The following is a 27418-nucleotide window of genomic DNA, read 5'->3' on the forward strand; positions in this document are numbered from 1 at the left end:
GGATAAGAGAGAAAATGAGGGGAGAAGAAGAGGGTAGCGCAGGAGGAAGAAAGGGGAAAGGAGAGAAATAGAAGGCATGAGGGAATAGAAAAGGAAGAGGGGATCAGAGGATCCCATACTGAGAGGTGGAAAGATCCCTAGAGGTCACCTGGGTCAACCCTCATTGACAAAAAGTTCAGTGAACTGCCTGGGATCACCAAGGTAGTAAAGGTAAGAGATGGGCTTTGATCTCAGGTCTTGGGATTCACAAGGCTCTGCTCTTTCCTTTCCAGGTGTCTGTATCTTCTCAGTCCTTCGAGGGAAATGGAGGAGGAAAGGAGACAGGAAAGTGTGGGTAAGAGGAAGAGGAGGTAGGGGGGTCTGGTGAAGGGAGGAGAAATGAAATGATGTGAAGGGAAAGGGGATCACAAAGTGGGTGATGGAAAGGGGTGACAGAGGTGAGAGGGAGGAAATGCTGGAGAGAGGAGAAGAAGGGATACTTTAGAGCTGGAAGAGAACTCAGGTACCCACTAATCCAACCCTTTCTATACAGAGAAGATGTCACTAAACCCCATGAAAATTAAGCCACTTCCCCCAGGTGACATAGGTATTTGAAATTTGAACTCTGGGTTCCCTGACTCCAGGGCCACTGATCTTTCCACTAAAGGACTCAGCCTTCCCTGATGCCTGATGAAGGTGGAGGTGGAAGAAGGAGGAGGAAAGAATGGAAAGAGGTGAGATTGCTGAATAAGAAAAGAATTAAAAGTCAGGGAAGGGGAAGAAAGACTGGAGAACATCAAGGAAAGAAGGAAATGATGGGGAGGAAAGGATGAAGAGGGAAGGAAAGAGAAAGAAAGGGTAGAAGAAGAGAGGAAAGGATTACAGGAAAGTTGACACATGGGAAGCAGAGATAGAATAGGAGGGGAGGAGAAGAAACTAGGAGAGAGTGAAGAAAGGAGTATGGTAAAAAGGACAGAAAGAGGTAGGGGCCAAAAGGAAGAGGTGTACATGGAAAAGAGGCTGGGCTGGAAGAAGTGGGGGGGGAGACAGGAGAGGAGAAGGGGAGGAGGCTGGACAGCTCCAGAATGGCTCTGTGCTCTAGCTGGGGGGCAGGGCAGTGGATTACTAATGAGACTAATTTTCCCAATCTGAGATCCCCAACAGGGAGCCCCCTATAAAGCTATGGAGAAGGAAAACCTTCAGAGGTAGAAGGGGCTGCCTTCTTTCATCTCTCCCTCTGTCTTCTTTGGCTTAGGACAGTCTGAACTCCAGGTAACGAGGCTGAATGAGGTTCTCCAGAAAATACCGATGATGAAGATAGAGTATTACTAGGACTAAGAATCTGTACATTGAGGTCAATTTTCTGATTTCATTGATGGGATTAATTTACATTATTGAAATTTCCTCTTATGATCGTGATCAACTGACCCTCTTAGACAACTGCTTGAGGACACTGAGGTTAATACTCATGATCACTCAGCCAGCATACATGAGAGTTAGGAAATGAACCCAGGTCATTCTTTTCCAAAGACAGCCCTCTATATTCACTTCACCAGGCTGCCACCAAACAAAAGAGGCAGTTGGACACCAAGGATGGACAGCCAACAGTGGGGCTCAACACTGTACTGCCTCAGCTGACCTACAAGGCCCTGGGGGAGGCAACCAGCTCTCCTGTAAGTACAGATGTCATCATAAGCATATATGGGTTGGGAGAAGACAAGAGAGGGAAACCAAGGAGGAAGGAGGGAGCAAGAAGGGATGATGAGGTCAAACTGGATCAAAAGGCTGACTGGGTAGTTCTGGGAAGGCAGGAGAATCAGGTATGAAGGAAAGGGGGAAGGTAAGGTAAGGTGATAGTAGAGCTTGGGAAAGGGGGAAGAAAGGGGAGGGGAGAGAGCAGAGAGGACAGCATGAGGAGGAAGGGAAGAGTTGATAAGAGGATCCTAAAGTTCAATCTGTAAGGGCCTACTTAGTCCAGGCAGTCCAAAGGCAGTCAACTGAAGGAAACATGAGTGACTTGTCTGAGGTTGCAAATGTAATAAATCAAAGATGCTTTTAGATCCCAGGTCCTCTGACTCCATTTCCTTTCATGGAACCTGCCTCCTGTGACTACTTAGAGGTAAATGGACATAGGGGTCAGAAAAGAGTTGGTAAGTGGAGGAGGAGGAGGAGGAAGAGGGAGGGTGGTAGGTTGGGGGAGTAGACCTGAGAAAAGAAGAGGAAGGGAAGTAGAGGAAAGGTAGGACAAGCAAGAGGGGAGAGGAGAGGGAAGAAATGCTGGAAAGGGAAGTTCTGGTAAGGGGGTCCATTTAGAGCTGAGACGGATCTCAGGGATCATCTCGTCAAACACTCTCACTTTAGAGAATATGGATGTAAAGGCCAGGAAAGTTTTACACTGGGTCATATTGCGGGTAAGAGAAAAAATGAGGATTTGCCTCCAGGTCCTCTGACTTCCCAGCCACATTTCTGAAGGACTCTGCTTCCTGTGATGGGGGTGGGGGGTGGGGAGGAGACAAAGTAGGGGGTGGAATGAGAAGAAAAGGGGGTGGAGGAAAGGGGAAAAATGCAGGAGAGAATCATAGCATCAGCCATTGGAGGCTGGAAGGGATTCTAATCCAACCTTTTCCTTTTGTGGAAGATGCCACTGAGCCCCACAACAAAGTGAGTGACTTGTGCAAGATGACACAGGTAATTAGGTGGGATTGAAAAAGGAGTGGGGAGAAAAGAGGCTGGGGAAAGGGAGAAAAAGGAGGAGGTGAGAGGTGGAGGAGGGTTGAAGTTGGGAAAAGATGAGGGTGGAGGGGATAAGGCCAGGAGGAGGCAAAGAATGAGTGTGGAGGGGAGGGCAGGAGGGAGAAGGCTGGTCAGCTCCAGGGTTGGTAACTGAGCTGGAGCTGTGGGCACTGTCCTGGGGCACTGCCCTAGGGCATTGTCCTGGAGCTCTGTCCTGGGCTTCTTCAACTAAGTTTCAGTTGGCAAGGTTCAGGTCAGGGAGAGACTGCTTGTTTTGTCCTCCTGGAGCTTGGTATGGAAGGCCAGCAGGTGAGGAACTGGCTCTCTAGAATGGCCCAAGTGCACCCACAGGTCTCAGTCACACGTATTCTCCACAGATTTTCTGAGAGTTTGGCAAGAGTTTCCACTCACTTTTCCCTCCCTAACCTACACCAGGATGTGGACACACCCACACACCCACACTCACACACACACACACAGATACACACACTAAGGTATATACACAGAGACACACACAGAGACACACACACATACAGGGAGATATACACACAGAAACAGATACATACACAGAGATATACACACACATATACACTGAGATATACAGACAGAGACACATACATACAGAAATAGTATTAAAAAATGCAAATTTTTAAAAGAGTTGTTCAAAGCCAGCTACATCCCAAGCATGCTGTGAGGTCCCAATGAGGCAATATTGGTAAAAGTGCTTAGGCGAGCATCTGGCACATAGTAGGGACTTCAGAAATCCCAGGTTCTCTTCCCTCCAGTACACAATTGCTAGAGGGCTGGCCTGGAAGCAGTCCCCAATCCAAGACCTTCCTCCGATGTACAGGCGTTGAGGTAGCTCTGCCCCCCAGGCCCTGGCAGGGAGCTCACTCCTCATAGCTACAAATACACACACTTGTTGGGCTCATCTCATCTCTGGAGGCCACCTCCCTGTGGGTGGCTCCACACACTCCCCCCACTCCAAGAAAAAGTAAAATAAGCACAAAAACATTAAAAGATAAGAGAGAGAGCAGAGCAGGGCTTTTTAAAAAGGAAACAAATATCAGGATACTGAGACAGCTTCCCCAATCAAATGGTAACAGTCACTGGTCAGTTCTATCCACATGTGACTGGCTTTTGTCCCTCACTTAGAGCAGGAAGGTTCTTCCTTAGTCCAGAAGTTGAGGATGATGTCAGCTTTGGTTTTGTCCTCCCCCCTACTCTGTTTTTGGGCTCTAGGACATTTGAGACAATAATTGGGAGTATTACATCGTCACCAATGAACCTAAATTCTCCCAATTCTAGATCCACAGCTAGGAACCTACTCCTGGGCTATGGAGAAAAAATACCACCCCTGGTGGAGAAGATGGCCTCCTCTTATCCCTGCCTGAGTCACAAGAGGTCTGACTGCTTTGCCTTGAGGTTAACTCCAAGGTACAGAAGGGCAAATCTGTTAGTCCTCATGATAATGAAGAGGAACCATACTACTAGTGGAATATGAAGTTAAGGCCCATTTCCTGATTTCGTAGGTATGACAAACTCCCCTGTGGAAACTGCCTCCTGTGATGGAGATCAACTGATCCTCTCAGAGAGTGACCTGGAGACTCTGTGGGTAAGTGACTTACATCCAGGATGTATCAGAGGACGGAAATGAACCCAAATGTTCCGGTTGCCAAGGACAACCTTATACTCACTTCACCAGGCTGCCACCCTAAGACAGCAGACAGTGCGACATCAAGCATGGACAGTCAACCACAGGGTTCACCTCTACACTGCATCAGCAGATCTACAAGGCTCTGGAGAAAGGAACCAGCCCTCCTACAAGTAAACATGTAATCATAAGCAGTTATGTGAGGGAGAGAAAGACACGAAGGAAGGAGGAAAAAGAGGGGTGTTGAGGTCAAGCTGGGACAAAGGGCAGACTGGGAGCAGCTGGGAAGGCAGGAGAATTAGGGAGAGTGGGATAAAAGAGATGAGGTGGGCAGAAGGCTTCAGTAGAGACTGGGCCAATGAAAAGGTATGGAGACCTCACTGCCTCTTCAAGGAAGATTTTTATGGGGTAGTGGAATTTTTGAATGGGATAGTAGGCTCAAATCATCTAGAATGAGATACAGGGTTAGATGTTCTGATAGAAATGGAATACCATTTATGTCTGATCATGAAATGGTGCTGGGTGGGAGAGGGGGGGCAGGGAAAGGTCTGAAAATGGGCATGACAAGATGAATGCTCATTACACAGAGCTCACTGTTTGAGGGGTGGTGCCAAAGGTCCCAATAGATCTGGAGACATGATGGTTCCAAAGTGGAATAAACCTGAAACCAAGCATTGTTAGGGTCACCAATCAGAGCCCAGGGTCAGGGCTAGGAACATGGTCAGGCCAAGACTTAGAAACCCCTGCTTAAAAACCAAACCTCCCCTATACAGGAGGCTCCCCTACCCTTCCTCTGCTCTGACTCTGGGCACAGCTGCCCTCCCACCAGGTGTCCACTCCTAGGCCTGTGAACTAGAGCAAAAAGGCTCCCCCTCTCAGATCAGAATATTTCACGGCCCTTGGTTCTGGTGAGACTTCTGCTACTAACTGTCATTGTTCCTTTCTCTGCGTCTCAGTGTCTTCCCCTGGAAATGGAGGGCATTGGGCTAGTTGGAATCTAAAGGGCTCTCTGGCTCTGAGAGCCTGGGATTCCAGCAGTGGCTGAGGCTCTGTTAGGAGAGGGAGTGAGAGAATGCAGACAGGATGAAGCCAAGGGCAGGAAGGCACAGGAACCACCTGGCTTTTCTTCCTTCCACAGTCACTTTCTTAACACTCAATCCACCCATTTTTTTCCCTGTAGATCCTGAAAGAAGTGAGGTGTGAGTGTTGGGTAGATCAGAAAAATAATACCTTGGGAAAATATGTCCAAAGTCAAGCTCTACTTAAAGTATGTTACTAAATTCATCTCTGTCTGTGCACAGGGTACGACAACTTGTCTATAGGGAAGGTGACTTGGTGAGGTAGAAAGGGGAAGGCTGGGATTAGGACTCATGGGACTTGGATTTGATTCCCACTTTTACCCCTAAACTCGGAGTGACTTTGGGCAAGTTACTCCCCTGTTTAGGCCTCAGTTTGCCCATTTGCAAAGTTAGGGGTGCAGAGGCAGAGTAAGATACTGGATAAAGCAACAGTTTTAGAATCAAGAGAAGATTTGGATGCAAAACTCTTTCTCTGACTTTGAACAAGGTGTTTTATTTAATGTCTCACATGCCCCAAGATACTCTTTCAGTATTGAAATAACTGTACTATGGCAGATGTACATAGGCCGAGAGATGAAATAGGTTGAGGGATGAAATCCTAGGTCTGGCACTGCCTCTGCTTTCAAAGAAATAATCCACAAATAAGAGAGTTGGACTTCATGAGGCTCTTAAGATTAATTTTACTTCCAGTCCCATAGTACTGAAGAATCCTTGTTTTCATTCCACAGAAGAGAGAACTGAGCCAGAAGGGCTAACGTATAGATTACATGGATATTAATTCAGTGGCATAGTCATTATTCAAATACAGACTCTCTGATTCCTAAGCTACCACCCTGTTACTAAGGACAACAGCAGTGTTTTCAAGGTCAGTGGAACAATCCCTCTAATTGTCATGTCAGAAGGGGGAGTGAAAAGAGAGAAAATGAGGGGAGAAGAAGAGGGTGAGAGAGGAGGAAGAAAAGGGGAAGGGAAAGAAGTAGAAAACTTGAGGGAAGAGATAGGGAAGGAGGGGATCACAGGATCCCACATTTAGATGTGGAAGGGCCCCCAGAGGACACCTGAGTCAATCCTCTCATTGGCAAAAAGTTCAGTGAATTGCCTGGGATCTCAAAGATCCTAAAGGGAAAAGATGGGATTTGATCTCAGGTCTTCTGATTCACAAGGCTCTGCTCTTTGCATTCCAGGAGTCTGCATCTGCTCAGTCCTTAGAGAGAAGAAGAGGAGAAAAGGAGACAGGAAAGTGTGCCTACGAGGAAGAGGAGCAATGGTGGCCTGGTGAAGGGAGGAGAAATGAAATGATGCGAAGGGAAACGGGAGGAAAGTGTAGGGGATGGAAAGGGGTGGAAGAGGTGAGAGGGAGGAAGGCTGAGAAAGGGGGAAGAAAGTGGAGGGGAGAGAGAAGAGAGGACAGTCTGGGGGTGGAGGGGAAAAGTAGATCACAGGATCCTAAAGTCCAATCTGTAAGGGCCCACTCAGTCCAGCTAGTCCAACAGCGGTGAAACTGAAGGAAATTTCAGTGACTTGTCTGAGGTTAGACCAGGAGGAGAGAAAGAATGAATGTGGAGGGGAGGGCAAGAGGGAAGAGACTGGACAGCTCCAGGGTTGGGTACTGTGTTAGAGCTTTGTGCACTGTCCTAGGCTCCTCCAACAAAGTTTAAGTTGGCAGGTTTAGGGGAGAGACTGACTGCCTGCTTGGTCCTCCTGGAGCTTCTGCCAGAACCTGGTACTGAAGGCCAGTAGATGAGGAACTGGGTCTCGAGAATTGCTGAACTGGACCCACAGACCTCAGTGACATGTTTGCTCCACATATTTTCTGAGAGTTTGGCAAGTGTTTCCACTCACTTTTCCCTCTCTAATGTACCCCATAGCATGCAGACACACACACACACACAAACACGCAGATACATACATTAACACATCCACACAGAGAAACACACACAGACACACACACACATACAAAGAAATAAACACACACAGTCATACAAATACACGGAGTATTAAAAAATCCAAAATCTTGAAACAGTTGGGCAAAGCCTGCTACCTCTGGGCATGTTGTGAGAACCAAAGGAAGTAATATTTGTCAAAGCATTTAGGCCAGCCCCTGGCACATAGTAGGGACTTCAGAAATCCCAGGTTCCCTTCCCTCCAGCACACAATAGTTAGAGGGTTGGCGTGGAAGCAGTCCCTCATCCAAGGCCTTCCTCTGACCCACAGGCTGTGAGGTGACTCTGTCCTCCAGACCCTGGCAGGGAGCTCACTCCTCATGGCTACAAATACACAAACTTGCTGGGCTCATCTCATCTTTGGAGGCACCCTCCCTATGGCCGGCTCCATACATTCCCCCCACTCCAAGAAGAAGTAAAATAAGCATAAAAGGCAGGCTTTTAAAAAAAGGAAATAAACATTCGGGTACTGAGACAGTAACCCCAATCACTCCTCAGTCCTGTAGATTGCTACAGGACACTAGCTTTCCTCCCTCAGTTAGAGCAGGGAGGTTCTTCCTTACTCTAGAAGCTGAAGATGATGTCAGTTGTGGTTACCATCCCTTCCACCCCCCAGGTCCCCAACTCTCTTTAGGCTATAAGACATTTGAAATAATACTTAAGGCTATCATATCTTCACCAAAGAACCTAAATTCTCCCAATTCTAGAACCACAGCTAAGAACCTACTCCTGGGCTATGGATAAAGAATACTGCCCCTGGTGGAGAGGATGGCCTCCTTAACATCCTCCCTCAGTCCCAAGAGGTCTGTCTTTTTTGGCTTCAGGTGAACTCCAAGGTACAGGAGGATGAATGAGGTTGTTATCATGATAATGAAAGGGAAGCATACTACTAGTGGAATATGAAATTAATGCCCATTTCCTGATTTCATAGGTGTGACAAAACTCCCCTGTTGAAACAGCCTCCTGTGATGGAGATGAACTGATCCTCTCAGAGAGTGACCTGAAGACACCTTGGGTAAGTGACTTGCCCATGATCACACATCCAGCATGTGTCAGAGGCAGGAAATGAACCCAGATGTTTCAGTTCCCAACACCAGCCCTATAGGTACTTCACCAGGCTGCCACTATAGGACAGCATACATTGGGACATCCAGGATAGACAGTCAACCACAGGGATCACCTCTACACTGCCTCAGCTCACCTACAAGGCCCTGGGGAAAGGAGACAGCCCTCCTACAAGTAAACATGTCATAAGTAATAAGCAGTTATGTGAGGGAATAGGAAGACACCAGTGAAGAAGGAACCAAAGAGAGGTGTTGAGGTCAAGCTGGATCCAAGGCCTGACTGAGAGCAGCTGGGAAAGCAGAAGAATCAGGGAGGGTGGATAAAAAGAGATTAGGTGGGCAGAAGGCTTTACTAGAGAGTGGGCCAATGAAAAGCTATGGAGACCTCAGTGGCTCCTCAAGGAAGATTTTTAAGATGTCCAGTGGAATTTTTGAACTGGACAGTAGGATCAAATGATCTAGAATGAGATACAGGGTTACATCTTCTGGGAGAAATGGAACACTTGTCACATTCATGTCTGATCCTCAAAAAGTGCTTGTTGGGAATGAGGGCGATGGAAACGTCTGAAACTGGGCACTGCAAGGTGAATGCTCCTCATACACAGCCCATGTTTTCTTGGATGGGGTACAAGATCTAGACAGATATGGAGATATCACGTTTTGATGTTTCCAAAGCTGATTAAATCTGAAAGCAAGCACAATAAGGGTCACAAAAAGGAGCCCAGGTTCATGGGTGAAAATATGGTCAGGTCTTGATGCATAAACTCCTCATTAAAGACTCAACTCCCCACGTATGGGGCTGCCCTATCTTTCACCTGTTCTGACTCTGGGTACAACTGTCCTCCTACCAGTAGTCTTCCCCCTGGCTTGTGCACTAGAAGAAAAAGCCTCTCCCTCCCACTTTAGAATACTGCAGAGTCTTGGGATCTCATGTGAGTTCTGTTGCTGTCACTGGCCCCCTCCCTGGAGCTCAGTGGCTTCCCCTGGAGATAGAGGGCATTGGGTTAGTTGGATTCTAAAGGATCCTGTGGCACTGACAGCCTGGTATTCCAGCAGTAGCTGAGGATCTGTTAGGAGAAGGAGTGAGAGAATGCAGAGATGATGATGCCAAGAGTAGGAAGGCACAGGGACCACCTGGTTTTGATTCCTCCAACAGCCACTTTCCTACCTCTCATCCCACCCATTTTTCTGCCCCTAGATCCTAGAAGAAGCCAGGCTTGAGAGGGGGATAGATCAGAAAAATAATCCTTTGGAAAAATAACTCCAAAGCCAAGCTCTACTGAAAGAATATTAGCAAAGTCATTTCTGTCTATGCACAGGGCATAACACCTTGTATATAAGGAAGGCAGCATGGGGAGGTAGAAAGAGCAAGGGTGGGATCTGGACTCGCAGACAAGAGATGTGATTCCCAGGTTTGCCCCTAAACTCTGTGTGACTTTTGGCAAGTTGCTCCCCCTGTTCAGTTCTCAGTTTTTCCCCTGGCAAAGTTAGGGATGAAGAGGCAGTGTAAGATACTGGAGAAAGCAATAATTTTGGAATCAAGAGAAGATTTGGATGCAAAAGTCTGTCTGTGACTTTGGTTAGGGGATTTATTTAAACTCTCACCTCCCCCAAGCTACTCTATCAGTGGTGAAATAGCTGATCTATTGCAGATCTACCTAGGCTGAGGGATGAAATCCTTGGTCTCACCCTTCCCTACTCTCAAAGAAATAGTCCCCAAATAAGAGAGTTGGACTCCCTGAGGTTTCTAAGATTTATTCTACTTCCAATCTCATAATCCTGAAGATGCCTGCATTTCATTCTACAGATAAGGAAACTGAGTCAGGAGGGCTACCATATAGAATACATGAATATTAATTCAGTGGCAGAGTCATCATTTGAATACAGATTCTGACTCCTAAGCTAGCACTCTGTTGCTAAGGACAACATCACTGTTTTCAAGATCTGTGCAACAATCCCTGTAATTGTGACATCAGAGGGGGAGGGATAAGAGAGAAAATGAGGGGAGAAGAAGACAGTAGAGCAGGAGGAGGAAAGGGGAAAGGAGAGAAATAGAAGGCATGAGGGAAAAGAAAAGGAGGAGGGGATCAGAGGATCCCATACTGAGAGGTGGAAAGATCCCTAGAGGTCACCTGGGTCAACCCTCATTGACAAAAAGTTCAGTGAACTGCCTGGGATCACCAAGGTAGTAAAGGTAAGAGATGGGCTTTGATCTCAGGTCTTGGGATTCACAAGGCTCTGCTCTTTCCTTTCCAGGTGTCTGTATCTTCTCAGTCCTTCGAGGGAAATGGAGGAGGAAAGGAGACAGGAAAGTGTGGGTAAGAGGAAGAGGAGGCAGGGGGGTCTGGTGAAGGGAGGAGAAATGAAATGCTGTGAAGGGAAAGGGGATCACAAAGTGGGTGATGGAAAGGGGTGGCAGAGGTGAGAGGGAGGAAATGCTGGAGAGAGGAGAAGAAGGGATACTTTAGAGCTGGAAGAGAACTCAGGTACCCGCTAATCCAACCCTTTCTATACAGAGAAGATGTCACTAAACCCCATGAAAATTAAGCCACTTTCCCCAGGTGACATAGATATTTGAAATTTGAACTCTGGGTTCCCTGACTCCAGGGCCACTGATCTTTCCACTAAAGGACTCAGCCTTCCCTGATGCCTGATGAAGGTGGAGGTGGAAGAAGGAGGAGGAAAGAATGGAAAGAGGTGAGATTGCTGAATAAGAAAAGAATTAAAAGTCAGGGAAGGGGAAGAAAGACTGGAGAACATCAAGGAAAGAAGGAAATGATGGGGAGGAAAGGATGAAGAGGGAAGGAAAGAGAAAGAAAGGGTAGAAGAAGAGAGGAAAGGATTACAGGAAAGTTGACACATGGGAAGCAGAGATAGAATAGGAGGGGAGGAGAAGAAACTAGGAGAGAGTGAAGAAAGGAGTATGGTAAAAAGGACAGAAAGAGGTAGGGGCCAGAAGGAAGAGGTGTACATGGAAAAGAGGCTGGGCTGGAAGAAGGGGGGAGGGGAGACAGGAGAGGAGAAGGGGAGGAGGCTGGACAGCTCCAGCATGGCTCTGTGCTCTAGCTGGGGGGCAGGGCAGTGGATTACTAATGAGACTAATTTTCCCAATCTGAGATCCCCAACAGGGAGCCCCCTATAAAGCTATGGAGAAGGAAAACCTTCAGAGGTAGAAGGGGCTGCCTTCTTTCATCTCTCCCTCTGTCTTCTTTGGCTTAGGACAGTCTGAACTCCAGGTAACAGGAGGCTGAATGAGTTCTCCAGCAAATACCGATGATGAAGATAGAGTATTACTAGAACTAAGAATCTGTACATTGAGGTCAATTTTCTGATTTCATTGATGGGATTAATTTACATTATTGAAATTTCCTCTTACGATCATGATCAACTGACCCTCTTAGACAACTGCTTGAGGACACTGAGGTTAATACTCATGATCACTCAGCCAGCATACATGAGAGTTAGGAAATGAACCCAGGTCATTCTTTTCCAAAGGCAGCTCTCTATATTCACTTCACCAGGCTGCCACCAAACACAAGAGGCAGTTGGACACCAAGGATGGACAGCCAGCAGTGGGGCTCAACACTGTACTGCCTCAGCTGACCTACAAGGCCCTGGGGGAGGCAACCAGCTCTCCTGTAAGTACAGATGTCATCATAAGCATATATGGGTTGGGAGAAGACAAGAGAGGGAAACCAAGGAGGAAGGAGGGAGCAAGAAGGGATGATGAGGTCAAACTGGATCAAAAGGCTGACTGGGTAGTTCTGGGAAGGCAGGAGAATCAGGTATGAAGGAAAGGGGGAAGGTAAGGTAAGGTGATAGTAGAGGTTGGGAAAGGGGGAAGAAAGGGGAGGGGAGAGAGCAGAGAGAAGAGCATGAGGAGGAAGGGAAGAGTCGATCACAGGATCCTAAAGTTCAATCTGTAAGGGCCTACTTAGTCCAGACAGTGCAAAAGCAGTCAACTGAAGGAAACATCAGTGACTTGTCTGAAGTTGCAAATGTAATAAATCAAAGATGCTTTTAGATCCCAGGTCCTCTGACTCCCTTTCCTCTCATGGAACTTCCCTCCTGAGACTACTTAGACGCAAAGGGACATAGGGGTCAGAAAATACTTGAAAAGTGGAGGAGGAGGAACAGGATGAGGATGGTAGTTTGGGGGTGTATGTCTTAGAAAAGATGAGGAAGGAAAGGTGAGGAAAAGGCAGGACAAGCAAGAGGGGGGAGGAGATGGAGGAAATGCTGGAAAGGGAAGTTCTGGTAAGGGGGTCCATTTAGAGCTGGGATGGAACTCAGGGATCCTCTAGTCAATCAGTCTCCCTGAATGTAAAGATGGATGTAAAGGCCAACAAAGTTAAGTGATTTACACTGGGTCACACTGGGAGTAAGAGCCAAAGTGAGGATTTACATCCAGGTCCTCTGATTTCTGAGCAATAGTTGTCAAGCACTGTTCTTCCTCTGATTGGGGTGTGGTAGGGAGGAGACAAAGTAGGGGGTGGAGTGAGAAGGAAAGGTGGTGGTGGAAGGGAGGAAAGTGCAGGAGAGAATCCCAGCATCAGACAGTGGAGGCTGGAAGGGATTCAAATCCAACACTTTCCTTTTTTGCCAGATGCCACTGAGAAACACACACACAAAAGTGATGTGTCCAAATGACACAGGTAATTAGGAGGGATTGGAAAAGGAGTGGTAAAAAAAGAGGGTGGGGAAAGGGAGACAAAGGAGGAGTTGTGAGGTGGAGGAGGGTTGAAATTGAGAAAAGATGAGGGTGGAGGGTATAAGACCAGGAGGAGGCAAAGAATGAGTGTGGAGGGGAAGGCAAGAAGGAAGAGGCTGGAAAGCTCCACAGTTGGTTACTGTGTTAGAGCTGTGGGCACTGTCCTGGGCTCCTCCAACAAAGTTTAAGTTGGCAGGTTTAGGGGAGAGACTGACTGCCTGATTGGTCCTCCTGGAGCTTCTGCCTGAACTTGGTACATCAGGTCAGCAGGTGAAGACCTGGGTCTCGAGAATTGCTGAACTGGACCCACAGGCCTCAGTCACATGTTTACTCCACATATTTTCTGAGAGTTTGGCAAGTGTTTCCACTCACTTTTCCCTCCCTAACCTATACCATGATGTGGAAACACACACACAGAAATATACACACAGAGACACATACATACACAGAGATATACACACAGAGGCACATACATACACAGACAGAGTATTAAAAAATCCAAGTTCTTGAAAGTATGGGGCAAAGCTGGCTAGATCTCAGGCATGTTATGAAGTAATATTTGTAAAAGGGCTTAGCCAAGTGCCTAGCACATAGTAGGGACTTCAGAAATAACAGGTTGCCCTCTCTCCAGTACATGGTTGCTAGAGGGCTGGACTCCATGCATTCCCCAATGCAAGGCCTTCTTCTGACACACAGGCTGTGAGATCACTCTGCCTCCCAGGCCCTGGCAGGGAGCTCACTCCTCATGGCTACAAATACACACACTTGCTGGGTTCACCTCATCTCTGGAGGCAGCCTCCCTATGGGCTGTTTCATACGCTCCAACCACTCCAAGAAAAAGTAAAATAAGCACAGTATCATAAGAGAGATAAGAGAGCAGGGCTGTTAAAAAAGGAAATAAATACCGGGATGGTGAGACAGCAACCTCAACCAAAAGGTAACAGTTCAATCTACATGACACTAGCTTTCCTCCCTCAGTTAGAGGAGGGAGGTTCTTCCTTAGTCTAGAAGTTGAAGATGAAGTCAGTTGTGCTTTCAATCCTCCCCGCTTCCTGAATGCTCTTTAGGATGTGGGACATTTGAAACATTAAGACTATCATATCTTCACCAAGTAACACAAATTCTCCCAATTCTAGATCCATGGCTGAGAACCCCCTCCTGTGCCATGGAGAAAGAATACTGCCCCTGGTGGAGAGGACGGCCTCCTTACTATCCTCCCTCAGTCCCAAGAGGTCTGTCTTTTTTGGCTTGAGGTGAACTCCAAGGTAGAGGAGAGTGAATCAGCTTGTTATCATGATAATGAAGGGGAAGCATACTACTAGTGAAATATCAAATTAAGGCCCATTTCCTGATTTCATAGGTGTGATAAACTGCCTTGTGGAAACAGCCTCCTGTGATGGAGATCAACTGATCCTCTCAGACAGTGGCCTGGAGACACTGAGGGTAAGTGACTTACCCATGATCACACAGCTAACATGTGTCAGAGGAAGGAAATGAACGCAGATTGTTCAGTTCCCAACACCAACCCTGTACTCACTTCACCAGGCTGCCACCCTTGGACAGCATACATTGGGACATCAAGGATAGACAGCCAACCACAGGGATCACCTCTACACTGCCTCAGCTAACCTATAAGGCCCTGTAGAAAGGAGGGAGCCCTCTTACAAGTAAACATATCATAAGTCATAAGCAGTTATGTGAGGGAGAGGAAGACAGCAATGAAGGAAGAACCAAAGAGAAGTTTTGAGGTCAAGCTGGATTCAAGGCCTCAGTGACAGTAGCTCGGAAAGCAGGAGAGTCAGAGAGGTTGGAGAAAAAGAAATTAGGTGGGCAGATGACTTCAGTAGAGGCTTGGACAATGAAAAGCTATGGAGACCTCACTGGCTCCTCAAGGAAGATTTTTACGTGGTCCAGTGGAATTTTTGAACTGGACAGTAGGATCAAATGATCTAGAATGAGATACAGGGTTACATCTCCTGGGAGAAATGGGAAGCCAGTCACATTCATGTCTGATCATTAGATAGGGCTTGGTCGGAGTGGGGGGCATGGAAACATCTGAGTCTGGGCATGACAAGATGAATGCTCCTCACATAGAGCCTATGGGTTCTTGGGTGAGGTACAAGATCTGGACAGATATGAAGACATCATGGTTTGATGGTTCCAAAGTAGAATAAACCTGAAAGCAAGCACAATAAGGCTCACCAAAAGGTTCATGGGTGGGAACATGGCCAGGAGTTGACCTATAAACTTCTGAATAAAAGCTCAACTCCTCCCATATGGGGCTGCCCTATCTTTTACCTGCTCTGACTCTGGGCACAGCTGCCCTCCCACCAACAGTCTTCCCCCTGGCCAGTGCACTAGAAGACACAGCCTCCCCTTCCCACTTTACAATATTCCAGAGCCCAGGGTTCTGGTGTGAGCTCTGCTGATAACTGTCACTTTTTCCTTCCCTGGAACTCAGTGCCCTCCCCTGTAGATAGAGGGCATTGGGTTAGTCGAGTCCTAAAGGTCCCTCTGGCTCTGACAGCCTGGGATTGCATTAGTGGCTGAGGTTCTGTTAGGGGCTGGAGGGAGAGAAAACAGAGATGATGAAGCCAAGGCCCGGATGGCACAGGGAATACTGCATTTTGCTCCATTCCAAAGTCACTTTCCTAATACTCATCCCACACATTTTTCAGCCTCTAGGTCCTGGAATAAGCTGGGTGTGAGAGGGGGATACTTGAGGAAAACAATACTTTGGGAAAATAACTCCAAAGCCAAGTTCTACTGGAAGTATGTTAGTAAAATCATCTTTGTCTATTCACTGGGCATAACTACTTGTACATATGGAAGGTGGCATAGTGAGGTGGAAAGAGCAACGGTGGGATTACGACTCATTGAAAGGAGATGAGATTTCCAGTTTTGCCCTTACAGTTTGTGTGACTTTGGACAGGTTGTTCCCCCTGTTCGGCCTCAGTTGGTCCATTTGCAAAGTTACCGATGAAGAGGCAAAGTAAGGTACTGGATAAAGCAAGAGTTTCTTAATGAAGTGAAGATTTGGATGCAAAATCCAGTCTCTGACATTGCACCAGGTATTTTTTAACCTCTCACGTCGCGAAAACTGCTCTCCCAGTGTTGAAATAACTGTAATATTGAAGATCTACATAGACTGAGGGACGAAGAAGAGTGAGGGATGAAATCCTAGGTCTGGCATGTTTTCAAAGAAATAGCCCCAAAATGGCAGAGTTGGAATCCATGAGGCTCCTAATATTTATTTTATTCCAATCTCATAATCGTAAAGAATCCTCATTTTCATTGTACAGAGGAGGAAACAGAGCCAGAAGGGCGAACGTGTAGATTACAGGGATACGACTTCAGGGGCATAGTCATCATTCGAATACAGATTCTCTGACTCCTAAGGTAGCACCCTGTTGCTAAGGAAAACATCACTTTTTCCAAGGACTGTGGAAGAATCACTCTAATTGTGACATCAGAGAAGGAAGGACAAGGGAGAAAATGAGGGGAGAAGAAGAGGGTGAGAGAGGAGGAAGAAAAGGGGAAGGGAAAGAAATAGAAAGCTTGAGGGAAGAGATTGGGAAGGAGGGAATCACAGGAACCCATATTTAGATGTTGCCGTGGCCCCAGAGGCCCCCTGAGTCAAGCCTCTCATTGACAAAAGCTCAGGCAATTGCTTGAGGTCACCCAGGTGGTAAAGGGAAAAGATGAGATGTGATCTGAGTTCTTCTCATTCACAAGACTCTGCTCTTTCTTTTCCAGGAGTCTACATCTGCTGAGATCTTAGAAGGAAAGAGAGGAGACAAGGTGACCAGAAAGTGTGGGGAGGAGGAAGAGGAGGCATGGTGGCGTGGGCAAGGGAAGAGAAATGAAGGGAGAGGAAGGTAAAGGGGAGGACTGTGTGGGTGATGGAAAGGGGTGGGAGAGATAAGAGGGAGAAAATGCTGGAGAGAGGAGAAGAAGGGATCATTTAGAATTGGAAGCGAACTTACAGACCATGTAGTCCATCCACCTCATTTGATAGAGCGTTCAACCTAACAAAGTGAAGAGACTTGCCGAGACACTCAGACCAAGAATGCAGGACATCATTGGAATCTGGGTCGTCGGACACCCGAGCCTCTCCCCTGACAGCCTGGGGTTTGGGGAGAGAAGGAAAGGATGGGGCCAGTGAGATGAAAGGAAGCAGGAGAGGGAAGATGATCACAGCATCAGACATTTAGAGCTGGAAGGAATGTAAGGAACCAAGTAGCCCAATCCCTTCTAAATGGAGAAGATGCCAGTGAACCCCATGAAAATGACACCACTTTCTCAAGGAGACAGAGGTAATAAGGTGGGATTGGAACTCTGTGTTCCCTGACTTCAGGGCCACTGACCTTTCCAGTAGAGGATTCAACCTTCCCTGATGCCTGACGAAGGTGGAGGTGGAGGAAGGAGGAGGAAACAATGGAAAGAGGTGAGATTGGCGCATAAGAAAACAAGGAAAAGTTAGGGAAGGGGAAGGAAGATTGGAGTACGTCAAGGAAAAAAAAGGAAAGGGTGGGGAGGAATGGATGAAGAGGAAAGGAAAGAGAAAGAAAGGGTGGGAGAACAGAGCAAAGGATTACAGGAAGGTTGAGACATGGGATGCAGAGAAGGAATAGGAGGGGAGACGAAGAAAATACGAGGGAGGTGAGAACAGAGTGTGGCAAAAAGTACAGAAAGGGGAAGGGGCCAAAAGGAAGAAGTGTACCTGGAGAAGAGGGTGTGTTTGGAGAAGTGAGGGAAGGGGAGAAAGGATAAAGGAGGGGGAGGAGGCTGGACAGCTCCGTGCCTTAGCTGGGGGCTGGGTCCTGCTGGGAGCTCCAGGTCAGCTTCCCTTCTTGGAGTGGTCCAGCAGCAGGGGAACACAGGTGTCCCCCACCCACTGCACATAAACAAAGAGAAGTGCTTCTTCAAAGAGTTGCACTGCAGCACCTACCTTTCACAGCGGTGAGGATCAAATGAAGTCATGTTTGGAAAAGTGTGAAAAGTGCATGATGCCTGGCGCAGGGCACACCCTGAAGAAACCTGTATCCCCTTCCCTTGTGAGGAGCATAGTAGTTGGAGGGCTGGCCTTGCAGTCAGGCAGACTTGGGTCCTTGAACTGCCTCTTGAACATACTGGTTGTGCCCACATGGGCAAGTCTCTTCCCCTGTGAACACCCCAGGCACTGAGCTCACTCTTCCAGACGAGAAATTAGAGAGCATAACTGCTTGTCAGCATTTCTGCTAACTTTAATGTGCTGGTGGTGCTGGTGGTGGGGAGCTCCCTAGACTGGTGACATTTTTAAAAGCCCACACCTACCTCCTCTTCTCCCATTAAAAGAAGGAACGGAAACAATATGAACAATTAAAATAGATAGGTGAGTTGTTTTCCAAGTTAACAAATGACGAGATGGGAAATACCAGTCTTGAACTAAGACCACATGTGGCTCAGTCCAATTCACAGGCTAGAATTGGTCCCTCCTTTGAAAAACTGCCTTGAAATCGCTCCAAAGTTGCACTTGAACTCACTCTCTCCCTTTCTTGAGGTTTGACCTTCAGCCCTAGGACTATGGAAATCATGATCAGGCATATTCCAGGGTTACTAATGAGCCTAATTGTCCCAATTTGAGTTCCCCAACAGAGAGCCCCAGCCCAAGCTATGGGAGAGGACAACCCTGAGAGCTAAAAGGGGCTGCCATCTTTCATCCCTCCATCTGTCTTCTTTGCTTTAGGACAGTCTGAATTCCACGTCACAGGAGGCTGAAGGAGGTTCTCCAGCCAAAAATCATGATGAAGACAGCCTTAGGAGGACTAAGCATTTGAAAACTGAGGTAAATTTTCTGGTTTCCTTGGTGTGATTAATTCACATTACCGAAATTTCCTCTTCTGATGGTGATCAACTGATCCTCTTAGAGAACTGCTTGGGGACACAGAGGTTTATAGTCATGATCATTCAGCCAGCATGTATGAGAGTTAGGAAATGAACCCAGATCTTTCTTTCCCAAAGCTAACCGTCTGTATTCTCTTTACCAGGCTGTCACCCAAGACAGTGTCTACTTTAACATCAAGGATGGACAGCCAACCTCAGGGCTCACGTCTGCATCCCCTCAGCTGAGCTACAAGACCCTGGGGGAGGGATCCAGCTCTATGTCAAGTGCAGTTGTCATCATGAGCATATATGGGGTGGGAGAGGACATGAGAGGGACATCAAAGAGGAAGGAGGGAGAAAGAAGGGATGATCAAGTGCAGCTGGGTCAAAGGACGGGCTGGGATCCTCTGGGAAGGCAGGAGAATCAGGGAAAGAGAAAAGGGGGTATAAGGTCAGGTGAGAGCAGGGCTTGAGAAAGGGGGAAGAAAGAGGAGGGGGGGAGAGAGGAAAGGACACGAGAGAGGGGTGGGGAAGAGTGGATCGCAGGATCCTAAAGTGAAATCTCTAAGGGTCCACTGTGTCCAGGTAAGCCAAAAGCCGTGAAACTGAAGGAAACTTCAGTGACTTGTCTGGATTACAAATGTAATCAATCCAAGATGCTATTAAATCTCAGGTCCTCTGATTCCCAGTCCTCTCATGGAACCTGCCTCCTGCCATGACTTAGAGGTAAAGGGGCAGAGGGTTCAGAAAAGAGTTGAAAATTTGAGGAGGAGGATGACGGTAGGCTGGGGTAGTAGAGCTGAGAGAAGATGAGGAAGGAAAGGAGAGGAAAGGGCAGGGCGTGGACGAGGGGAGAGGGGAGGGAGGAAGTGGGGAAAAGGGACGTTGCGGGAAGGGGGTACATTTAGAGCTGGCAGGGATCTCAGGGACCATGCAGTCACTCTCAATTTATAGAAGTTGGGGCTAAAGGCCAGCAAAGTTAGGCGATTTACTCTGGGTCACAGTGGGAGTAAGATCCAAGCTGAGGATGTGCATCCAGGTCCTTTGACTTCTGAGCCGCTGTTCTAAAGGACTCTGCTTCCTCTGCTGGGGGAGAGGGGGAGGGGTAGGAAGGAGACAAAAAGGAAGGGGTGGAGTGAGAAGAAAAGGGGGTGCGAGGAGGGGGGAAAGAGCAGGAGGGAATCCTAGCATCAGACATTGTAAGGTGTAAGGGATTCTAATCCAACCCTTTCCTTTTATGGAGGATGCTGCTGACCACCACAAAAAATGAGTGACTTGTCCAAGAGGACACAGGTAATTAGGTGGGACTGGAAAAGCAACGGGGAGAAAAGAGGGTGGGGAAAGGGAATTAAAGGAGGGGGAATGAGATGGATTAGGGATGAAGTTGGAAAAAGATGGTGGGGAGAGAAAAAGTCCAGGAGGAGGCAAAGAATGGGTGTGGAGGGGAGGGTTGGAGGGAAGAGGTTGGACAGCTCCAGGGGTGGTTACTTGGAGGGAGCTAAGGGCACTGTCCTGGGACCCTGTCCCGGAATCGTCCAAGTACGTTTCATTTGGCAGGTTTAGGGCAGAGACAGACTGCCTGCTTGGTCTTCCTAGAGTTTCTGCCTGCATTTGGTACCCAAGGCCAGCAGGTGAGGAACTGGGTTTCTAGAATGGCCCATGTGCACCCTCAGGCCCCTGTCCCATCCTTGCTCCACGGATTGACTCATTGAGATTTCACAAGTTTTCCTCCTCACTTATCCCTCCCGAACCAACACCAGCACGTGAACACACACAGACATACATAGACAAGGACACACACATAGAACGACCCACACAGACACACCTATTTACACAGACACACACGCAGACACGCAGATAGACACACAGAGACACACACACACACACACACACAGAGTAGTACAAAATGCCAATTCTTAAGAGAGTTGGGCAAAGCCAGGTCCATCCCAGGTATGTTGTGAGGACCAAATGAGGCAATATTGGTCAAAGTGCTTAGGCCAGCGTCTGGCACAGAGTAGGTACTTGGGAAATCCTCAGTTCTCTTCCCTCCAGTACCTAGCTGCTACAGGGCTGGCCTGGAAGCAGTCCCCAATCCAAGGCCTTCCTCTGACACACGGACTGTGAGGTCACTCTGCCCCCCAGGCCCTGGCAGGGAGCTCACTCCTCATCGCTACAAATACACGCACTTGCTGGGCTCCCCTCATCTCTGGAGGCAACCTCCCTGTGGGCGGCTCCACACACATCCCCCACTCCAAGAAAAAGTAAAATATGCACAACAACATGAAAAGAGAAGAGAGAGAACAGGTCAGGGCTTTTACAAAAGGAAAAAAATGTCAGGATACTGAGACAGCAACCCCAAGCACACGGTGACAGTCACTGGTCAGTTCTATCCACATGCGACCAGCTGCTGTACCTCACTTAGAGCAGGGGGGTTCTTCCTTAGCGCAGAAGTTGAAGATGAAGTCCGTTGCAGGACCGTTCTCCCCCTCCCCCAACGCTCTTTAGACTCTAGGACATTTGAGACTATAATGAGGACCATGAGAACATCACCCATGTAGCCAAATTCTCCCAATTCTAGATCCACAGCAAAGAACCCCCTGCTGGGCTGTGAAGAAAGAATACCTCCCCTGGTGGAGGGGACGGTCTCCTTTCATCCCTGCCTCAGTCCCAAGAGGTCTGTCTTTTTTGGCTTGAGGTGAACTCCAAGGTAGAGGAGGGTGAATCAGCTTGTCCTCATGATAATGAAGAGAAAGCATATCACTAGGGGAAGATGAAATTCAGGCCCATTTGCTGATTTCGTAGGTGTGACAAACTCCCGTGTGGAAACTGCCCCCTGTGATGGAGATCAAGTGACCCTCTCAGACAATGGCCTGGAGACACTGAGGGTAAGTGACTTGCCCATGATCACACAGCCAGCACGTGTCAGAGAAGGAAATGAAGCCAGATGTTCCTGTTTCCAAGGCCAGCCCTGTGTTCACTTCACCAGGCTGCCACCCTAGGGTAGCAGACAGTGGGACAGCAAGGAGAGACAGCCAAGCACAGGGATCACCTCTGCACTGCCTCAGCTGACATCCAGGGCCCTGAAGGAAGGAGCCAGCCCTCCTACAGGTACAGATGTAGTCATAAGCAGTTGTGGGAGGGAGGGAAAGACACCGAAAAGGAGGAAGCAGAGTGGGATGGTGAGGTTAAACTGTGCCCAGTGCCTGACTGGGAGCAGCTGGGAAGGCAGGAGAATCAAGGAGGGTGGGATAAAATAGAGGAGGTGGGCAGAAGGCTTCAGTAGAGCCTGTGCTGCTAAAGAGGCATGGAGACCTCAGGGTCTCTTCCAGGATGATTTTGAAGGGGTCCAGTGGAATTTTTGAACTGGACAGTAGGCTCAAATGCTGTAGAATGGGATCCAGGGTTAGATGTCCTGGGAGAAATGGAACACACGTCCCATTTCTGTCTGATCATCACGTAGTGCTGAGTGGGACGGTGGGGCCCAGGACAGATCTGAAACTGGGCAAGACACGATGAATGCTCATCACATGGAGCTCACTCTTTCAGGGGTGGCGCCCAAGGTCCTGATGGATGTGGAGACATGATGGTTTCAAAGTGGAAAAATACTGAAACCAGGCATGGTAAGGAGCGTTCATCAAAGCCGAGGGTCAGGGCTGGGAACAGGGTCAGCCTCAGACTCAAAAACCCTGATTCCAAACCCATCTCCCCATACAGGACGCTTCCCTACCCTGCATCTGCTCCGACCCTCGGCAAAGCTGCCCTCCCACCAGGTGTCCACTGCCAGGCCTGTGAAGCAGAGCCAAAAGGCGCCTCCCTCTCACGGTAGGAGATTCCAGAGCCCTGGGTTCTGGTGAGCCTTCTGCAACGAACTGTCACTGGTCCTGCCTCTGGGTCTCGGTGTCTTCCCCTGGAAATGGGGGGCTTTGGGCTAGTTGGGATCTAAGGGGCTCTCTGGCTCTGAGAGCCTGGGATTCCATCCGTGGCTGAGGCTCTGTTAGGAGAGGGAGTGAGAGAATGCAGACAGGATGAAGTCAAGGGCAGGAAGGCACAGGAACCACTTGGGTTTTCTTCCTTCCATAGTCACTTTCCTAACACTCAACTCACCCAATTGTTTTCCCTTCTAGATCCTGGAAGAAGCGAGCTGTGAGAGTTGGGTAGATGAGAAAAACCATTCCTTGGGAAAATGACTCCAAAGGGAAGCTCTACTGAAAGTACGTTCGTCAATTCATCTGTCTGTGCAGAGGGTACAACTACTTGGCTAAAGGGAAGGTGACTTGGTGAGGGAGAAAGGGGAAGGGTGGAATGAGGCCTCAGGGCACTGGGATTGGATTCCCACTTTTACCGCTAAACTCCATGTGACTTGGGGCAAGTTACTCCCCTGTTCATGCCTCACTTTGTCCATTTGGAGAGTGAGGGATGCAGAGGCAGAGGAAGATACTGGATAAAGCTAGATTCTTAGAATCGAGAGAAGATTGGGATGCAAAATTGTGCCTCTGACTTTGGGCAAGGGATTTCTTTAACCTCTCACGTCCGCCAAGCTACTCTCTCAGTACTGTCATAACTGTAGTACTGCAGATCTACATAGGCTGAGGGATGAAATAGATTGAGGGATGAAATCCTAGGTTTGACCCTTCCTCTGCTTTCAAAGAAATAGCCCCCTCATAAGAGAGTGGGACTCCAAGACGCTCCTAAGATTTCTTTTATTCCAATCCAACAATCCTAAAGGATCCTGGTTTTCATTGTACGGGGGAAGAAACGGAGCCAGAAGGGCGAACGTGTAGATTACAGGGATACGACTTCAGGGGCATAGTCATCATTCGAATACAGATTCTCTGACTCCTAGGCTAGCACCCTGTTGCTAAGGACAACATCAATGTTTGCAGGGTCCGTGGAACAATCACTCCAAGTGTGACATCAGAGGGGGAAGGACAAGGGAGAAAATGAGGGGAGAAGAAGAGGGTGAGAGAGGAGGAAGAAAAGGGGAAGGGAAAGAAATAGAAAGCTTGAGGGAAGAGATTGGGAAGGAGGGGATCACAGGAACCCATATTTAGATGTTGCCGTGGCCCCAGAGGCCCCCTGAGTCAAGCCTCTCTTTGACGAAAGCTCAGGGAATTGCTTGGGGGTCACCCAGGTGGTAAAGGGAAAAGATGAGATTCGATCGGAGTTCTTCTCATTCACAAGACTCTGCTCTTTCTTTTCCAGGAGTCTGCATCTGCTGAGATCTTAGAAGGAAAGAGAGGAGACAAGGTGACCAGAAAGTGTGGGGAGGAGGAAGAGGAGGCATGGTGGCGTGGGCAAGGGAAGAGAAATGAAGGGAGAGGAAGGTAAAGGGGAGGACTGTGTGGGTGATGGAAAGGGGTGGGAGAGATAAGAGGGAGAAAATGCTGGAGAGAGGAGAAGGGATCATTTAGAAGTGGAAGCGAACTTACAGACCATCTAGTCCATCCACCTCATTTGATAGAGCGTTCAACCTAACAAAGTGAAGAGACTTGCCGAGACACTCAGACCAAGAATGCAGGACATCATTGGAATCTGGGTCGTCGGACACCCGAGCCTCTCCCCTGACAGCCTGGGGTTTGGGGAGAGAAGGAAAGGGTGGGGCCAGTGAGATGGAAGGAAGCAGGAGAGGGGAGATGATCACAGCATCAGACATTTAGAGCTGGAAGGGATGTAAGGAACCAAGTAGCCCAATCCCTTCTAAATGGAGAAGATGCCAGTGAACCCCATGAAAATGACACCACTTTCTCAAGGAGACACAGGTAATAAGGTGGGATTGGAACTCTGTGTTCCCTGACTTCAGGGCCACTGACCTTTCCAGTAGAGGATTCAACCTTCCCTGATGCCTGACGAAGGTGGAGGTGGAGGAAGGAGGAGGAAACAATGGAAAGAGGTGAGATTGGCGAATAAGAAAACAAGGAAAAGTCAGGGAAGGGGAAGGAAAATTGGAGTACGTCAAGGAAAAAAAAGGAAAGGGTGGGGAGGAAAGGATGAAGAGGAAAGGAAAGAGAAAGAAAGGGTGGGAGAACAGAGCAAAGGATTACAGGAAGGTTGAGACATGGGATGCAGAGAAGGAATAGGAGGGGAGACGAAGAAAATACGAGGGAGGTGAGAACAGAGTGTGGCAAAAAGTACAGAAAGAGGAAGGGGCCAAAAGGAAGAAGTGTACATGGAGAAGAAGCTGTTTTGGGAGAAGGTAGGGAAGGGGAGAAAGGATAAAGGAGGGGGAGGAGGCTGGACAGCTCCGTGCCTTAGCTGGGGGCTGGGTCCTGCTGGGAGCTCCAGGTCAGCTTCCCTTCTTGGAGTGGTCCAGCAGCAGGGGAACACAGGTGTCCCCCACCCACTGCACATAAACAAAGAGAAGTGCTTCTTCAAAGAGTTGCACTGCAGCACCTACCTTTCACAGCGGTGAGGATCAAATGAAGTCATGTTTGGAAAAGTGTGAAAAGTGCATGATGCCTGGCGCAGGGCACACCCTGAAGAAACCTGTATCCCCTTCCCTTGTGAGGAGCGTAGTAGCTGGAGGGCTGGCCTTGCAGTCAGGCAGACTTGGGTCCTTGAGCTGCCTCTTGAACATACTGATTGTGCCCACATGGGCAAGTCTCTTCCCCTGTGAACACCCCAGGCACTGAGCTCACTCTTCCAGACGAGAAATTAGAGAGCGTAACTGCTTGTCAGCATTTCTGCTAACTTCGATGTGCTGGTGGTGCTGGTGGTGGGGAGCTCCCTAGACTGGTGACATTTTTAAAAGCCCACACCTACCTCCTCTTCTCCCATTAAAAGAAGGAACGGAAACAATATGAACAATTAAAATAGATAGGTGAGTTGTTTTCCAAGTTAACAAATGACGAGATGGGAAATACCAATCTTGAACTAAGACCACATGTGGCTCAGTCTAATTCACAGGCTGGAATTGGTCCCTCCTTTGAAAAACTGCCTTGAAATCGCTCCAAAGTTGCACTTGAACTCACTCTCTCCCTTTCTTGAGGTTTGACCTTCAGCCCTAGGACTATGGAAATCATGATCAGGCATATTCCAGGGTTACTAATGAGCCTAATTGTCCCATTTGAGTTCCCCAACAGAGAACCCCAGCCCAAGTTATGGGGGAGGACAACCCTGAGAGCCAAAAGGGGCTGCCATCTTTCATCCCTCCATCTGTCTTCTTTGCTTTAGGACAGTCTGAATTCCACGTCACAGGAGGCTGAAGGAGGTTCTCCAGCCAAAAATCATGATGAAGACAGCTTTAGGGAGGGGGCACTCAAAGTTAGGATTTTCCATTTCTGGCATCTGTGGAATTAGGAGCAGGAGGAGGATTTCAGTTAAGAAGCACATATGTAGATACTTGCAAAGACCTTGGCCTAAAGAGCTCAAGGTCTCCCAGTGCATCCTGGGTCATCTACAGTCATCCTGAAGAATATCTGGTCACTGGATTCAGATGGCTCTGGAAGAGAAGTGAGGCTGGCGACCTGCACAGCCCTCCCTCACTCAAAACAAAGTCAACTGCAAGTCATGTCATCATTTCTCTGATGGCATGGTCTTCTTAGACAACGAATGACAAACATGATCGACATATATAGATGATGTGGAAGCATTGGGATTGTGAAGAAGGCCAGAGAATGAATGTGTGCAGGGAATATTTCAGATGAACTGATGAGAAATTGAAGAATCCTTCATTCAAGGCTCCATGCAGGAGCCACGTCTTTCCTGATCTCCCTCGTTCAAAGATCTCAAGTTTTGAGTTAGAAGGGAACTTAGAGGTCATCAGGTCCAACCCTGCCATTCCACACCAGGGGGAGGTCCAGGGAATATTTGAATTGGTTTTGTGTTTTTTTTACTCTTACACACTCATTTTATTATTTTTTTGTTTCTATTTTTTAATTCTGAGCTTTGCACATACCAGATACAATGATCCTTTCCATATACATAATGGAAAAGAAAGAAGAGTGTACACGAAACCATGAGTCTCTTTTATGTACAGGTTTTTAAAATTTTTAAACATATGTAATAAATTCAACCTGTAACTTTCAAAGCTGTCCTGATTGTCTATGATTCTTCCTTCCTTTCATCCTTTTTCTTTTTTTGGGGGGGGACCCTATCACTACTCTACCCCCTCCATCTACCAGTCAGAAAACAGAACACAACAAAACTCTTGTTAAACAAATCAACAAACAAAAACTACACACTCACACACACACACACACACACACATAGACACACACACACATAGACACACACACACAGACACACACACACACATAGACACACACACACATAGACACACACACACACACACATAGACACACACACACATAGACACACACACACAGACACACACACACACACACACATAGACACACACACACAGACACACACACACACACATAGACACACAC

At 47.9% G+C, this 27418-nt stretch overlaps 1 protein-coding gene across 42 annotated transcripts; it reads left to right on the forward strand.

Annotated features, from left to right (window-relative positions):
• On the forward strand, positions 1 to 27025 carry LOC140503236 (uncharacterized). Of its 42 annotated transcripts, none has more exons than XR_011966737.1 (33): positions 1 to 334; positions 647 to 713; positions 1235 to 1652; positions 2039 to 2098; positions 2618 to 2667; positions 4021 to 4149; positions 4245 to 4327; positions 4418 to 4539; positions 6174 to 6310; positions 6630 to 7269; positions 8096 to 8224; positions 8320 to 8403; positions 10709 to 10770; positions 11083 to 11149; positions 11672 to 11688; positions 11854 to 11875; positions 11974 to 12090; positions 13059 to 13107; positions 14300 to 14395; positions 14524 to 14606; positions 16920 to 17041; positions 17521 to 17610; positions 18892 to 18990; positions 19193 to 19754; positions 20272 to 20321; positions 20586 to 20659; positions 21831 to 21913; positions 22015 to 22136; positions 22575 to 22648; positions 22743 to 22850; positions 23153 to 23239; positions 24231 to 24275; positions 24829 to 24873. XR_011966737.1 is itself a non-coding variant. In XM_072607005.1 (22 exons), the coding sequence occupies exons 14-22, from the start codon at positions 11099 to 11101 to the stop codon at positions 24835 to 24837; spliced, it is 489 nt and encodes a 162-aa protein (XP_072463106.1). In that variant the 5' UTR covers positions 1 to 334; positions 647 to 713; positions 1235 to 1652; positions 2039 to 2098; positions 2618 to 2667; positions 4021 to 4149; positions 4245 to 4327; positions 4418 to 4539; positions 6174 to 6310; positions 6630 to 7269; positions 8096 to 8224; positions 8320 to 8403; positions 10709 to 10770; positions 11083 to 11098; the 3' UTR covers positions 24838 to 24917. The 42 variants fall into 42 exon arrangements, 5 of the variants coding, with proteins under 5 accessions (XP_072463106.1, XP_072463103.1, XP_072463107.1 ...); XR_011966738.1 differs by lacking the exon at positions 24829 to 24873 and adding an exon at positions 24490 to 24533; XR_011966736.1 differs by lacking the exon at positions 24829 to 24873 and having other exon boundaries at positions 22489 to 22648; positions 24231 to 24320.
• Positions 27026 to 27418: the final 393 nt, after the last annotated feature.

Source organism: Notamacropus eugenii, chromosome 5, assembly GCF_028372415.1.
Source record: "Notamacropus eugenii isolate mMacEug1 chromosome 5, mMacEug1.pri_v2, whole genome shotgun sequence".
NCBI lineage: Eukaryota > Metazoa > Chordata > Mammalia > Diprotodontia > Macropodidae > Notamacropus > Notamacropus eugenii.

Excerpts from the sequence above, each read along its gene's own strand:
- LOC140503236 (XM_072607002.1), top strand. The coding sequence starts at position 11,099 with ATGCCTGATGAAGGTGGAGGTGGAAGAAGGAGGAGGAAAGAATGGAAA. Across the intron at positions 14,607-24,230 it reads GTGGCCTGGAGACACTGAGG|GAGTCTGCATCTGCTGAGAT; the intron begins GTAAGTGACTTA and ends TTTCTTTTCCAG. Across the intron at positions 24,353-24,489 it reads AGAAATGAAGGGAGAGGAAG|AGCGTTCAACCTAACAAAGT; the intron begins GTAAAGGGGAGG and ends CTCATTTGATAG.